Raw genomic sequence first — 15132 nt, forward strand, 5'->3', positions numbered from 1 at the left:
TTGTGGTTTGGCACTATGGACATCCAACTTTATGTATATTAACAAAATATCATTCTATGTCTACCGGTACAGGGCATAATTATAATATGATAATCAAATACTCATTCTGAAAGAACAGTGGAAGAACTACCCAAACACGGAATGTCACACATGTCATGTTTTTTTGTTTGTTTGTTTGTTTTGTTGTTGTTGTTGTTGTTGTTGTTTTTGGTGTGTGTGTGTTTTTCTTTCTTTTTTCAAAAAACGCACACTGTGGCACATTCCGTAAACTTTTTGTGTCATCCTCATCAACATTTATCCGTTTGTTTCTGTACTTTATGAAGATACGGACTTTATGGCATCACACCCAAGTATCTTCCGGAGTGTGTCCCTGTATTTTGTGCCAAGAAAACAGTAGATGAAGAAGTTAAACGTGGCATTAATGTAGGAAGTCAGTTTGTAGAAGGCAATGAGAACGAGGCTGAGATTGTAGTAGCGTCCATGGAGACTGATGTCCGAAATGAATATGACTCCAAAGCCTAAAGCCGTTGTTGGAAGTGCGCAGATGATGTACAAAACAGAAAGCGCGATGAGCATGCGGGTGAGCACCATTTCACGTGATGACAACCTGTTGGAGGACGTCCGTTCTCGCCAGGCCACCATTTTCTTTAACTGAACTGACGTCACGATTGTTGTCACCACAATCACGGTGACGTAAATGAAAGGTTGGATAGTAGCACTAAAGAGGGTGAGTACGTCCAGACTCTCACGATAGCGGTAATAGAACTTGCTGGTCAGCATCGCTTTGTACGTTACGTTGGTCTCTGGATCAAACACACAAACCACGCTAAACCTCATGCTTTGAAACACAGACCCTGTCACACTAAACACGGTGGTAAACGTCAGGATGAAGCCGGTCGTTCTGGTGCTTAGGATCGTTTGAGACCGTAGCGGACTCACGACACAAAAGCATCGCTCACAAGCGATGAACATAGAGACAAAACCAGACAGCCAAGTGAGGCTACGAAGTCCCAGCAGTCTGTTGTCTGCAAGAAACTGGAAGACTGGACCATACCTCCCTTTTTGATTGACCAGAAGATAAAACCTGTCCACATTGCACAGGAACGCGTGGAGTATGTGGACAAAGTCAACACAGGAGAGGTAGAACAGACACAGGTTGATGCGTTCTCTGAGTCCTTGTTTCCAGAACACCAGCATGTTGAGGATGTCGGTTGGGGCGGAGATGAGAAAGAGGATGGGCAGAGACACGGCCCCCACTGCTGTGTCCACTGCCTGTTCCACGTCCTGACTGACGATGTTGTCCGGGTTGTCCCAAGGGATGAAGCCACCGGTGTCAACACCTAACACCACACAGCCTTCTGCAGTGACCTTTCCCTGACGACCTGTCCAGTTGGATGGCAAATTTGCGTGCACTGTGAAAATCTTTGTCAGGAATGGCGATGCAGACATCATTATCAACTCCTGATGTTTCATCACTTTAACAAACGTTCACTGGTTATTTGTTGCTTTCAAAGACATGTCCAATTTGAAAGCCTATTTGAAGAAGTTGTGGTGTTCATAGTGAGTGCTGGCAGAGACATTGTTTTGACCTGAATGAAGATATAGCATAAACACACAGTAAGCAAAACATGTCTAGCCTCTTGCTGGCTCTTCACAGTGATAGAAGCAATACAACAGAATGCAGTAAAATTTGATGCGAAAACATACATTTGGGGTTATGCTCTGGGCGTCAGGTGTGGCTGGACATGTCAGTACAGGAGAGGCAGTACTTCCCACTCCGTGCACAAGTGAAGTGAAGTCTGACACTGATCTGTCTTTGCACCTTTCTGCTCAGTCTCCTTGCCTCAGAGTACATTAAAGTGTTCAGTGTTCAGTTCTCTCTCTCTCTCTCTCTCTCTCTCTCTCTCTCTCTCTCTCTTCAAATATTTCTTTTACTACTATATTTCAGTTTACAATTTCTATTGCACACAAGAACTATGCATCACCAACGTCGTCATAACTTTTACTTTGAAGCGCACAGCTTTTTCAACTGTGCTGAAAGATTGTAGGCTACCATAGAAATGTTTCAATATTATTATCAATGTTATTTGGAGTGATGGCCTAGAGGTAACTCGTCCGCCTAGCAAACGAGAGAATCTGAGCGCACTGGTTCGAATCACGGCTCGGCCGCCGATATTTTCTCCCCCTCCACTAGACCTTGAGTGGTGGTCTGGACGCTAGTCATTCGGATGAGACAATAAACCGAGGTCCCGTGTGCAGCATGCACTTAGCGCACGTAAAAGAACCTATGTCAACAAAAGGGTTGTTCCTGACAAAATTCTATAGAAAAGACCACTTCAATAAGAAAATCAAATAAAACTGCACGTAGAAAAAAAAGAAAAAAAGGGTGGTGCTGTAGTGTAGCGACGCGCTCTCCCTGGGGAGAGCAGCCCGAATTTCACACAGAGAAATCTGATAAAAAGAAATACAAAAAATACAAAAACAAAAAACGATGATGATTATCATCACAATTTTTTGAAAGAATGTACCAAAGAAATGTTTCAATATTATTGTCAATGTTATGATGATGATTATCATCATTACTACTACTACTACTACTACTACTACTAAGGCACTAAGTTTTTCAGCTAATCAGCTGATTAAAAGTCCTTCTAGCCACAATCATACAAAGTTCCATACTTACTGTCATATACTGTGACATATGAAAAAAAAGAATGTCTACAAAGTAAAACGTACATGTGAAAACCAAAAGGGTATGAGATTATTCTTTTTTTTCACCAAAAAACACAAACTTCACGAGCAAATTTCGAACCACTAGCCCGAAGGAAAATATGTCTGGGCCAATACGCAGCCGCTGAATATATATACTGTTGTCGTGCTTTGAGGTTATACACAAGGCTGAACGTTGACACACATACATAAAAAGACATACACGCACGCACAGACAACACACACACACACACACACACACACACACACACACCACACTCACACATAGAGTGAGAGAGAGAGGCGTACAGGTTCTCGCACTCACAGACACATGCAAGCACATACACACACACACACGCACGCACACACACACACACACACACACATAGTGTGAGAGAGAGAGGCACACGCATGCGCGCGCATGGTTCCAGTGACAACGGATTCCATCATCTCATTAGAAGATTGAACTCGCACTAATGACGTGGTTATATCGAAAGAAGTTTAGGTTTGAAAATTAATAAGCACCACACTGGGACTTGACATTGATTCTGCAATGTTCAATTTATTCTTCGTCCTTTTTAAAAGGGGTGTCTTGCTTTTTTTTTTTTTACGCACATAGACATAAAGACATATGCACAAACACACACACACACGCTCGCGCGCGCGCACGCACGCACGCACGCACAAACACACACACACGTTTGAACAGAAGCGCACGCACACATACACACAAACACATGCACATAAACACATACAAACACACACAAAAAGCGCACGCACGCACACACGCAGCCACACACACACACACACACTCATTCACTCACTCACCATGCTCTCGAGCAATGATGGAAGGATAACTGTAGCCTCTGTAACTGAGTGAGTGAGTGAGTGAATGTGTGTGCGCGTGCGTGCGTGTGCGTGCGTGTGTGTGTGTGTGTGTGTGTGCATGCGTGTATGTGTGTATGTGTGCGCCCGCGCACGCATATGTCTGAGTGCGTGTGTTTGTGAGTGTCTCTGTCACTCTGTCGATTATTGGGTATGTGTCTATCTATCTTGCTTATTATCTCCACACACACACACACACAGAGACAGATATATATATATATATATATATATATATATATATATATATATATATATTAGACCTAACTCTCGGTTTATATCACAGATTGGCATAAGCTTATAGTTTGGCCAACAGCAAAGTGAGAGGTATATGATCAATGCTTTCCCCATTGCAGTGAGAAGTCATTTACAGTGAAGGACTGTGACTCTCAAACTTGCAAGATTGCGATGGCTCTTAGAGCTGCAGCCTTGGGGCTAGTCAGCCTTTTGGAACCATCCCAACGCCGACTGTCCTAAAACCTTCTTTGCCGAGAGAGTAGGAATATAACTTGGGCAAGGCAGTGTACAGTATAATCAAATTCTAGCCCAGATGGTTGGGACAGCATAGTCGAACACGACTATCGTACATGATATACATACGCACATCTCTCTCTCAAGATATATATATATATATATATATATATATATATATATATATATATATATATATTGTATTACTAATTTTGTTACAACAGATTGATCTGAGTGAAATTCGGGCTGATCTCCCCAGGGAGAGTGCGTCGCTACACTGAGATAGCCATCCATTTTTTGTTTTTGTTTTTTGGGTTGCTTTTGTTGTTTTTTTCCTGCATGCAGTTTTTTTTGTTTTTGTTTTTTTTTCTTTTCGTTTTTCCTATCGAAGTGGATTTTTCTACATAGTTTGCCAGGGCAACACCTTAGTTGCCGTTGGTTCTTTTACGTGCGCTAATTACATGCTGCACACGGAACCTCGGTTCATCGTCTCATCCGAATGACTAGCGTACATACCATCACTCAAGATCAAGTGGAGGGGGAGAAAGTACTGGCGATTGTGCCGTGATTCGAACCAGTGTGCTACCTGAAGAGGACTGGAGTGGCAGCCACATCCCTATGTGACTGCGGCCAGGCTGACCAGACCCCGTCCCATATTCTCCAAGACTGCCCTCTGTATGAGAAGATGCGGCAGCAGTCCTGGCCTGGGGGTGCTGACCTCAACACCAAGCTCTGGGGGACGGTAGCCCCCGTGTGGATGGCCCTGGCTGTGGAGAGCAAGGCCATTGTGGGGACACTGTGGATGTGTGTGTATGTGTGTGTGTGCGTGTGTCGGTGAACATTGACAACTTCATTCCGTGGTTGTGCACCCATGACTAGTTCATTCTGCGATTATGTGTGTGATTATTCCTGGATTGTGTGTGTATGGCTGATGACTTAATTACGTCTTATCAAGTTCGACTGAATCAAAACCCGCTGTCACCCTCGTCGTGTAGTTTCCTTTTCACACTGGCACGAACGAGTTCACACTTCATTCTGTCTTTAGAATCCGGCACACGGGATCTTTCGAATTAACCAGTCTGTCAGATCTTCTCTTTCACTTTGCGTACCCCCCTTTATTTCCGAGCCCCTTGCTGAGTGCATGGAATGCCCCCCCAAAAACATCCCTTTTTAGATACCTTTCTAACCTGGACAAGTTCATTTTAAAATCATCTACTATAGTCAACAAATATATATTTTTACAACTAATTAACATTTTTACCCGTTTTCTGCTGCCGACGGGTAAAAATGTTACTTAGAATATAAGGATGTCGAACTAGAGATGGTGGACACGTTGGTGAGAAACAGGTATACCTATTTGGGTAGATTTTATTTCTGACTTCAACATCGAAGAGTCGACCGGCAAAATTGTTAATATTGTCGTGAATATGAATATTGCCATTCTGCCTGGATGGTCAATTTCCTTTTCATACAGAATTTGAGAATGCTTTGAATTTTTTTTTTCAGGGGTGGGGGTGGCACTTTTTTCCTGGTCTTAAAAATTGGGTAGTCTTTTATTGGTTTCGTATGGATTATATTTGCGCTTTGGCCGTGTGCGCGTAGCGTGCTATGTTCGTGTTTTTTTTTTTTGTTTTTGTTCTTTTTGTTGTTGCTGGTTGTTGTTTTTTCGATTGTTGTTTGTTTTGTTTTCGTTTTTTTTTGTTTTTTTTTGGCGGGGGGTGGGGGGGTGGGGAGGGGGGTAAGGAGGGGGTGGGGGCGCAAAGGGAGTTAGGAAGGGAGATGCGGTGGGGCCTATATCCACATTTCTTGTGATCGGCGGAGTGAACGTCCACGCTTTGTTGCGAACGCTTCTCTTTCGGTCTCAGGGGGGGAAACTGGATATTGAAGTTACCCGAAAACGCACTGAATCATGCTACATAATTATTGAGTATGAAATGGAAAAAAAAAAGCAAACAAAAAAACAGACACAGAGACATGAAATGTTGTGGGCATATTGCGTACAAAAAACCAAACACAAACATGAAATGTTGTGGGCATATTGCGTCCTAATTACTGCGCATACTGGTCACATTTTCATGGTTTGTGGGACCAAAATCGGCAAAAATCAAGTTTGTAGCACGTTAGTTTTGTGACTGAATCCGAATCGAAATTGTGTAAAATAACGTACAAAATATGCCGAGTCAAAATCCAGTGAAAACTGAGTTACGACATCTAATGGTAAAATCGTTTAACACATGCACAAACAAATTGCCGGTAATATAGGTTTATGAATTTAGGACGCGAAAATACTATTTTTCTGGACATTGAAGTACAAAATACCAGGGCCACTCACCGTTACGGAAAGTATAACCAAAGCAGAACTAACCGAAACAGGAAACTCACTTCACCAACCTCACAATGCGTGCTACAATCATACCCCTGGCAGTGTTAAATTTTTAACTGTGATTGCTTAGAAACTATAAGCTGGCATGAAATATTTATTTATCTATTGTATTTATATTTCTTTTTATCACAACAAATTTATCTGTGAAATTCGGGCTGCTCTCCCAGGGAGAGCGTGTCGCTACACTACAGCGCCACCCCCATTTTTTTTCTTCTTTTTTTTTGTATTTTTTCCTGCATGCAGTTTTATTTGCTTTTCCTATCAAAGTGGATTTTTCTACACAATTCTGCTAGGAACAACCCTTTTGTTGCCGTGGGTTCTTTTACGTGCGCTAAGTGCATGCTGCACACGGGACCTCGGTTTATCGTCTCATCCGAATGAGTTGCGTCCAGGCCACCACTCAAGGTCTAGTGGAGGGGAAGAAAATATCGTCGGCTGAGCCGCGAATCAAGCCAATGCGCTCAGACTCTCTGCTTCCAAGGCGGACACGTTACCTCTACGCCATTACTCCACTTATGTAATATATCTTGCTTAGAACACGCACATTCCAGTCCAAAATACCAGCCCACCAGCTGGATGTTTCCACCACATCAGTACAGGCAGTATCAGGGACACCAGTTTCACAGCTCTTTGAAATATTCCTCAGGCATTGGTAAGGCTCAACAAGAGCTTGCTAATAACGAAAAAAGAACTGTCACTTAATGTGGCCACGAAGTTTGAAGGAAACGAATTGATAGGCAGGTTGAGACAAAATGGCAGCAATGTGATTTCGTCAGTGTTCAAGTTGAATGTGGTTGCTGCTCAAGATGAGCTACTGCATTGGTGGAGGGAGGGCTTGTCACACAGTTTGAACTTCACGTGCAAAACGTGCTGCACGGATGAACTCACAGAATCACATGCCCGCCTTAAGGCGCAGTGGATGTTTGGCAGCTGTAGTGTGTGTGTGTGTGTGTGTGTGTGTGTAGTGTAGTGTGTGGTGTGTGTGTGTGTGTGTGTGTGTGTGTTCATGCCTTCGTGGTTGTCATAGTTGTGGTCGGCCTCCTTCCGTCTTGAGAGACATGGCGGCACCAGAAAAGAAGTCACTCCCAGGCATTGCACTTCCTGCTGCGGCTGTGTAGGCCAATGTTGGAGTGACAATCTCTACTGCATATGAGACAGATAAGGTAGATATCTGATTGGTTTACAGACTTTCACTTGCGTGTGGCTCTTTTTCTCCTCGGCGTGTCAATGTGCCTTTTCTCTGCTTGTTTCACCCCTCCCTGAATAGCAGATTTCCATTGTCCATGTGAGTCCGCATGGCTTTCCCAGGACAGCACAACAATATCTGTACTTGACAAGTTCCGTTTGCAGATTAGTCGGGGGCGGGTTTGGGGCCTAGATCCCTCTGATAGTTCGCCGTACAGCAGATCTTTAGGGATGCGGCCTTCATCCACTCAGCCAACATGACCAAACCAGCGACAAGCCTGCACGCTCAAGCACTTCAGTGTTTGGGATCTTGTCCTGCCATTGGATTCCAACAATGCGTCTGAGGCATCGGAGATGGAAAACTGTGTAGTCTCTTGGGCAGCATATGTGGTCAATGTTTTGGTCGAGTAGAGTAGGGTGCTTAGAACCAAGCTCTGTACACCTTCATCTTAGTGTTCACCGTCAGGTTTTTGTTTGACCACACCCTCTTGTGAAGTCAGGACATGACCCCAGCGGCCTTCACAATTCTTGGGTTGATCTCTGGCTCGAGAGAGAGATTCGAAGTTATCGTCCATGTTTTTGTTAGTTCATGCATGCATGCACAAAATGGAGAGGGATGGAGTCGGGGGACGGGTGGGGGAGAAAGACTTAATTAAACACAGAGAACCAACAGACGAGCGAACAGAGCTTTTCAGATGGAGCTCTACTAATTCTAACGTTAATTAACCCAAGCGGGGGTTTGTTAATATTGTTCTTGACGAGTGAATGATGAGCATTTCATTGTAAACTATCATAATATAACCATGTATGCAGGAGTTCACAAGCACAAAATGTAGGTTGGTTATTGTTTTATTCCAAATCCAACAAAACACTTCAAAACTTTTTTTATGCCGTTTGTCTTTTGTTTCCCTAATGCAGTCATTTCGTTTCAGCGACTTAATCTGTTTATTTGGTAACTTGGGCCGTGACTGACTCATTCTTCCAATGCCACACTGCTTGGGGACAAAAGACTTCATAGTCATGCTCTGTTTATGATTTGTTTATTTCTTTGTTTTTCGTTGTTTTTAGGCGTTGTATGATATTTCTTTTTTTATGTTAGCCTGTAAGGAATAATGAATTTGTTTGTGGTTTGGCACTATGGACATCCAAGTTTATTTATGTTAGCAAAATACCATTCTATGTCTGCCGGTACAGGGCATAATTATAATATGATAATCAAATACTCATTCTGAAAGAACAGTGGAAGAACCACCCAAACATGGAATGCCACGCATGTCATTTTGTGTGTGTGTGTGTGTGTGTGTGTGTGTGTGTGTGTGTGTGTGTGTGTGTGTGTGTTTTCTTTGTTATTCAAAAAGACGCACACTGTGGCACATTCCGTAAACTTTTTGTGTCATCCTCATCAACATTTATCCGTTTGTTTCTGTACTTTATGAAGATACGGACTTTACGGCATCACACCCAAGTATCTTCCGGAGTGTGTCCCTGTATTTTGTGCCAAGAAAACAGTAGATGAAGAAGTTAAACGTGGCATTAACGTAGGAAGTCAGTTTGTAGAAGGCAATGAGAATGACGCCAAGATTGTAGTAGCGTCCGTGGAGACTGATGTCCGAAATGAATATGACTCCAAAGCCTAAAGTCGTTGCTGGAAGTGAGCAGATGATGTACAAAACAGAAAGCGCGATGAGCATGCGGGTGAGCACCATTTCACGTGACGACAACCTGTTGGAGGACGTCCGTTCTCGCCAGGCCACCATTTTCTTTAACTGAACTGACGTCACGATTGTTGTTACCACAATCACGGTGACGTAAATGAAAGGTTGGATAGTAGCACTAAAGAGGGTGAGTACGTCCAGACTCTCACGATAGCGGTAATAGAACTTGCTGGTCAGCATCGCTTTGTACGTTACGTTGGTCTCTGGATCAAACACACAAACCACGCTAAACCTCATGCCTTGAAACACAGAGCCTGTCACACTAAACATCGTAGTAAACGCCAGGATGAAGCCGGTCGTTCTAGTGCTTAGGATCGTTTGAGACCGTAGCGGACTCACGACACAAAAGCATCGCTCACAAGCGATGAACATGGACACAAAACCAGACAGCCAAGTGAGGCTACGAAGTCCCAGCAGTCTGTTGTCTGCAAGAAACTGGAAGACTGGACCATACCTCCCTTTTTGATTGACCAGAAGATAAAACCTGTCCACATTGCACAGGAACGCATGGAGCATGTGGACAAAGTCAACACAAGAGAGGTAGAACAGACACAGGTTGATGCGTTCTCTGAGTCCTTGTTTCCAGAACACCAGCATGTTGAGGATGTTGGCTGGGGCGGAGATGAGAAAGAGGATGGGCAGACACACGGCCCCCACTGCTGTGTCCACTGCCTGTTCCACGTCCTGACTGACCATGTTGTCCGGGTTGTCCCAAGGGATGAAGCCACCGGTGTCAACACCTAACACCACACAGTCTTCTGCAGTGACCCTTCCCTGACGACCTGTCCAGTTGGATGGCGCATTTGTGTGCGCTGTGAAATTCTTTGTCAGGAATGGTGATGCAGACATGATTATCAACTCCTGATGTTTCATCACTTTAACAAACGTTCACTGGTTATTTGTTGCTTTCAAAGACATGTCCAATTTGAAAGCCTAATTGAAGAAGTTGTGGTGTTCATAGTGAGTGCTGGCACAGACATTGTTTTGACCTGAATGAAGATATAGCATAAACACACAGTAAGCAAAACATGTCTAGCCTCTTGCTAGCTCTTCACAGTGATAGAAGCAATAAAACAGAATGCAGTAAGATTTGATACGAAAACATACATATAGACATTTGGGGTTGTGCTCTGGGCGTCAGGTGTGGCTGGATGAGGGGAGGGGTTCATTCGTTCCAGGCAGGGACGGCAAGACACTGGGGTATCACTTTGGGGGCACGGTCAAGGATATCCTGATGTTGCCATTCTAGGATCCTGCTCTGGTGTACGAAGCTCCTTCTCTTCAGCCGTCCCTTTGTTAGATGGGACAGTCTGTCCTTCATGGGGTGGCCTTGCAACCTCTTGAACCTGTCAGCCTGGGTCAGGAATTTGGCGTCTCTGCGGTCAACAAGGGGCTGGAGCTCTGTGATGGTTTCAAGCTCCTGAACTGGCGTAGACCTCATGGCCCCTGTGATGATACGAGTAGCTTGATTCTGAACCTCGCTGATCCGTTCAAAGTTGGTCTTGGCCGTAGTGTCCCATGCAGTCATGCTATATTCCAGCACTGGCCTGACTCTACCAGTGTACAGCCTCCTGAGGGTCGTGTTGTCTGCACCCTATGTTGTTCCTGCCAGCTTCTTCATGAGGGTAAGTTGTACTTTTGCTCTTGATTTTGCTTTCTCTGCTTGCTTCTTCCACGTCAGGCGTTTGTCAAAAGTGACTCCCAGGTACGTGGGGTTATTCTCGGCAAGCAGAGTTTGTCCACTGATGCGCCGGTTGGTCTTCTGTTTTTTTTTTTTTTTTTTTTTTTTTTTTTTTTTTTTTTTTTTTTTTTTTTTTTTTTTTTTTTTTTGGGGGGGGGTTAGAGGCTGAAAACAGTGTAAGTGGTCTTGTTGGCATTAATTGTCACCAGCCACTATTTTTTTCCAGCTTTCAAGAACATTCAGCGTAGTCTGTAGTTGGCAGTTGTGAGGTGTTCTTCTGAGCACCGTAGGACAAGATTGTCTGCATAGATGGCTCCCTGGACTTTGCGTGGCATATCTTTGACGGTCGTTGATAAAAACGAGGAATAGTGTAGGGCTGAGGACACCTTCTTGAGGAACTCCTTCTCTCAGTGTCTTCTTCCGACTGTATGCTCCATTGACATGGACTCGGGCCTTCTTATTGTTCAGGTACTGCGAGATCCACTGGTACATACAGCCAGTCACACCACTCTTCTGGAGCTTCCTCCGAAAGCCATCCTTCCAGACTTTGTTGTATGCCTTTTCCATGTCTATGCACACCGTCAGTATATGGTGTTTGTCCTGGAAGCCATCCTCGATCTTCTGGGCTATGTAGGTCACTTGGTCCTCAGTGGAATAATGTTGGCGGAAGCCTGCCTGCTCACCAGCTCTGTGGAACATGCCCCGTCTTCCAACTGTTGTTGAAGAGAGCAAGGAGTTTTGTCTTTGCTTTGGTGCCAAGGTGTTTTAGCATTTCGACACTCATCATTCCTTTCCTTATTCTCCCAGTCACGTTTCACACACACACACACACACACACACACACACACACACACACACACACACACACACACACACACACACACACACACACACACACACGTGTAACGTTTTACGTGTGTGACTGTGTTGGTTTTATTTTGTTTTGTTTTGTTTTTTTACCCTGGAATATAAGCAGCCATGCTCCGTTTCGGGGGTGCGCATGGAGGATATGTTCTTGTTTCCATAACCCACCGAACTCTGACGTTAGTACAGGGTCTTTAACGCGCATATGCACACGAAGTACAAAAAGAAATATTGTAATGAAAAAAAAAGAAAACATCCCCTGACCCCCTCCCCCTCCCCTCCACAAAATCAACTAATTATCAGTCATTAAAAAAATAATGACAATAATGACTGGCATGTATCAAACACATTCGACCCCTCTGCACATTTACGAAACGTCTGTAATCAATGTCTTGTAAGACAACCACTTTAAAGTCTTGGAAGTTAGATTGCATTCTTGTATTGAGTTCTATTTTATAACGCCAGGAAATGTATCTTTCAAAAGCTGTTAAGCTGTGCTGCATTTGTCAAATTTACATTTGTAAATGTACATTTTTCCAAGTAGTATCAACAGGTCGAAAACTGTATCAGTGCGTACACTTTGAGCAATGCCAAACAGTACAATGCTTTCAGTTATTTCAATATTTGTACGTGTCACACATTTCACCTTCAGTAAATCTTCAAAATTCCGCCAGAAGTGTTTTGAATGTTGGCATCTCCAAAATATGCTCTCGATGTTGTCCTTTTCATTGCTACAATAATCACAATTATTATTTATTTGTATTTTGCATTTATATTTCTTTTTATCACAACCGATTTATCTGTGTGAAATTCGGGCTGTCTCCCCAGGGACAGCGCGTCGCTACAGTACAGAGCCACTGTTTTGCTTTTCCTGTCGAAATGGATTTTTCTACAGAATTTTGTCAGGAACAACCCTTTTGTTGCCGTGGGTTCTTTTACGTGCGCTAAGTGCATGCTGCACACGGGACCGAATGATAGCGTCCAGACCAACACTCAAGGTCTAGTGGAGGGGGAGAAAATATCGGCGGCCGAGCCGTGATTCGAACCAGCGCGCTCAGATTCTCTCACTTCCTAGACGGACACGTTACCTCTAGGCCATCACACCACTTACAATCCCCATTTCTTTCAAGCCAAGAAAAAAGATTTATTCAGATACAGAACGTCACACTGGTGATGATGTGCTGGCCAAACAGCTCAAGACTGAAAACTTCGCTCCCCCATACAACCCTGAATCTTCACTGACATCAAGACGAAAAACAAATCATGTTCACTGCTCAACAAAGATCTTGACCTGACCTGTCAGAAACCTACTTTACTTTTTGAGGTTTGCGCGTTGCTGTTGTTGTTTTTTTATGTTGTTTTTTTTTGTTTGTTTGTTTTGTTTCGTTTTGTTGTTGTTGTTGTTGGTTTTGTTTTGTTTTGTTTTTCAGATTGTCTATAATGAGGAAGACAACGAAGAAGACATTGCATTGCAACTCTGCAAGAGAGAGAGCAGGTGTGGTGGTGGTGGTGGGTGGGAAGGGAGAAAGGACAAAGGCGTTTCAAGCTTACTTGATGCCACTATCATTTCTTTCCATTTGCAGTTGCTTGCTATGTCGTACCATTGGTTCCCTCGTCAGCGATTTTACAAGGTACTGCTTGTTGCTCTGTCTGTCTGTCTGTCTCTCTCTCTCTCGTCATTTGCAAAATATATTGCCGATGCGAATAACATGCGACGAAAAAAACCCAAAAAACCCACAAAACAACAACAATAAAGTAGATCAGGTGTTGTTCACTGTGAAAATTGAAATCTGTGTTGACAGTTTCATATGGAAAATACATATGTTATACATTTATATATGGTGTTCTTTTTCTCTCTACATCACGTTACTTTGAATGGATGGTCGAACTGCGTTTAGTTGTACAAATCGAATTATTTCGTTTTTTTAAATTATTTTTATATTATTGATATATTTTGTTATTTGTATTATAAACCCCCACGTCATTAGGGCTGTACAGCTATTGACATTAAAGTGTTCAGTGTTCATCTCTCTCTCTCTCTCTCTCTCTCTCTCTCTCTCTCTCTTGTACCTTCCTTTCTTGATAGTAGGAAACAAATTGTCTTCCAAGATTCTAAAGTATCCCCTCTTATGCCAATCAATTATGGAATTCCTCAGGGAAACAATATATAAAAATGACCTTCCACTTTTCGTTTCATCTTCTTGTGAACTTTTCGCTGATGACACAACCCTCCATAAAAAAGACACAAATGTCGATGCCGTATGTACTCAGTTGCAGAGTGATATTGATAAACTCGTAAAATGGACCGAAATTAATCACATGGCAATTCACCCACACAAATCAAAATTTATGCTAGTGACAACCAGACAGAAACGCCAAAACATCAAATCTAGATTACTCGGACCAAAGGTACTTGGCAGTGAGCTGGGGGTAGTTAATTCTTACAAATTACTTGGTCTTACTATTGATAATAACCTGTCATGGTCTAATCATGTTTCTGCTTTATGTAAAAAGCAATCGAAAAAATTATATCAGCTCAACAGAATTAAACATTTCCTTGATCAACATACCCGCAAGTTATTTTTTCACGCATACATTCAACCTGACATCGACTATGTCTCAACATGCTGGGACTTAGCAAGCAAAAATTGCTTGAAACCACTCATAAGCATATACAGACGTTCTCTCAAGATTATTCTCCTCAAATCTTCTATCTGTACTAACGACTACAAAGAACTAAACATTCTTCCTTTCCATCTCAAATGTATCTTTAATAAAGGTGTTTTTATGTACAAAATTAAAAAGAAATTAGCACCATCCTACCTTCAGAGGAAATTTCCTGAAAAAAGTGTTCGTGGCAAAAATACCATTTCTATCCCTCGTCCGAGAACAAACCTTTTCATGACATCTCTCATGTATTCTGGTGGTAAACTATGGAATGAAATTCCCGACTATCTGAAAAATAAATCCACCTTCGTATCATTCAAAAAAGAGTACCAAAAATATCTCATGAATCAATTATAAATAATTCTTATATACCGTGTTTTGTTTGAGCTTCTTGAGAGAGCTTCTACACAATAACATTTTTTTCGTTGCTCTCTGACAATGTGAACAGGGAAAGGAGCTCAGAAGATTAGTGTATATCAGTCCGTGTATACATGCGTGCGTAAGCTGGTGCGTGCGTGCGTGTTTGTGTGTGTGTGTGTGTGTGTGTGTGTGTGTGTGTGTGTGAGAGAGAGAGA

At 42.9% G+C, this 15132-nt stretch overlaps 2 protein-coding genes across 2 annotated transcripts; both read right to left on the reverse strand.

Moving 5' to 3' along the window:
- Window positions 1-315: 315 nt before the first annotated feature.
- LOC143297113 (uncharacterized) lies at window positions 316-1449 on the reverse strand. Its single transcript, XM_076609285.1, has one exon. The coding sequence runs from the start codon at window positions 1447-1449 to the stop codon at window positions 316-318; it is 1134 nt and encodes a 377-aa protein (XP_076465400.1).
- A 7611-nt stretch (window positions 1450-9060) lies between these two features.
- LOC143297114 (uncharacterized) lies at window positions 9061-10194 on the reverse strand. The gene has a single exon (XM_076609288.1). It carries the CDS (start codon window positions 10192-10194, stop codon window positions 9061-9063), a length of 1134 nt encoding a protein of 377 aa, XP_076465403.1.
- Window positions 10195-15132: the final 4938 nt, after the last annotated feature.

Source organism: Babylonia areolata, chromosome 22 (assembly GCF_041734735.1).
Source record: "Babylonia areolata isolate BAREFJ2019XMU chromosome 22, ASM4173473v1, whole genome shotgun sequence".
Lineage (NCBI taxonomy): Eukaryota > Metazoa > Mollusca > Gastropoda > Neogastropoda > Buccinidae > Babylonia > Babylonia areolata.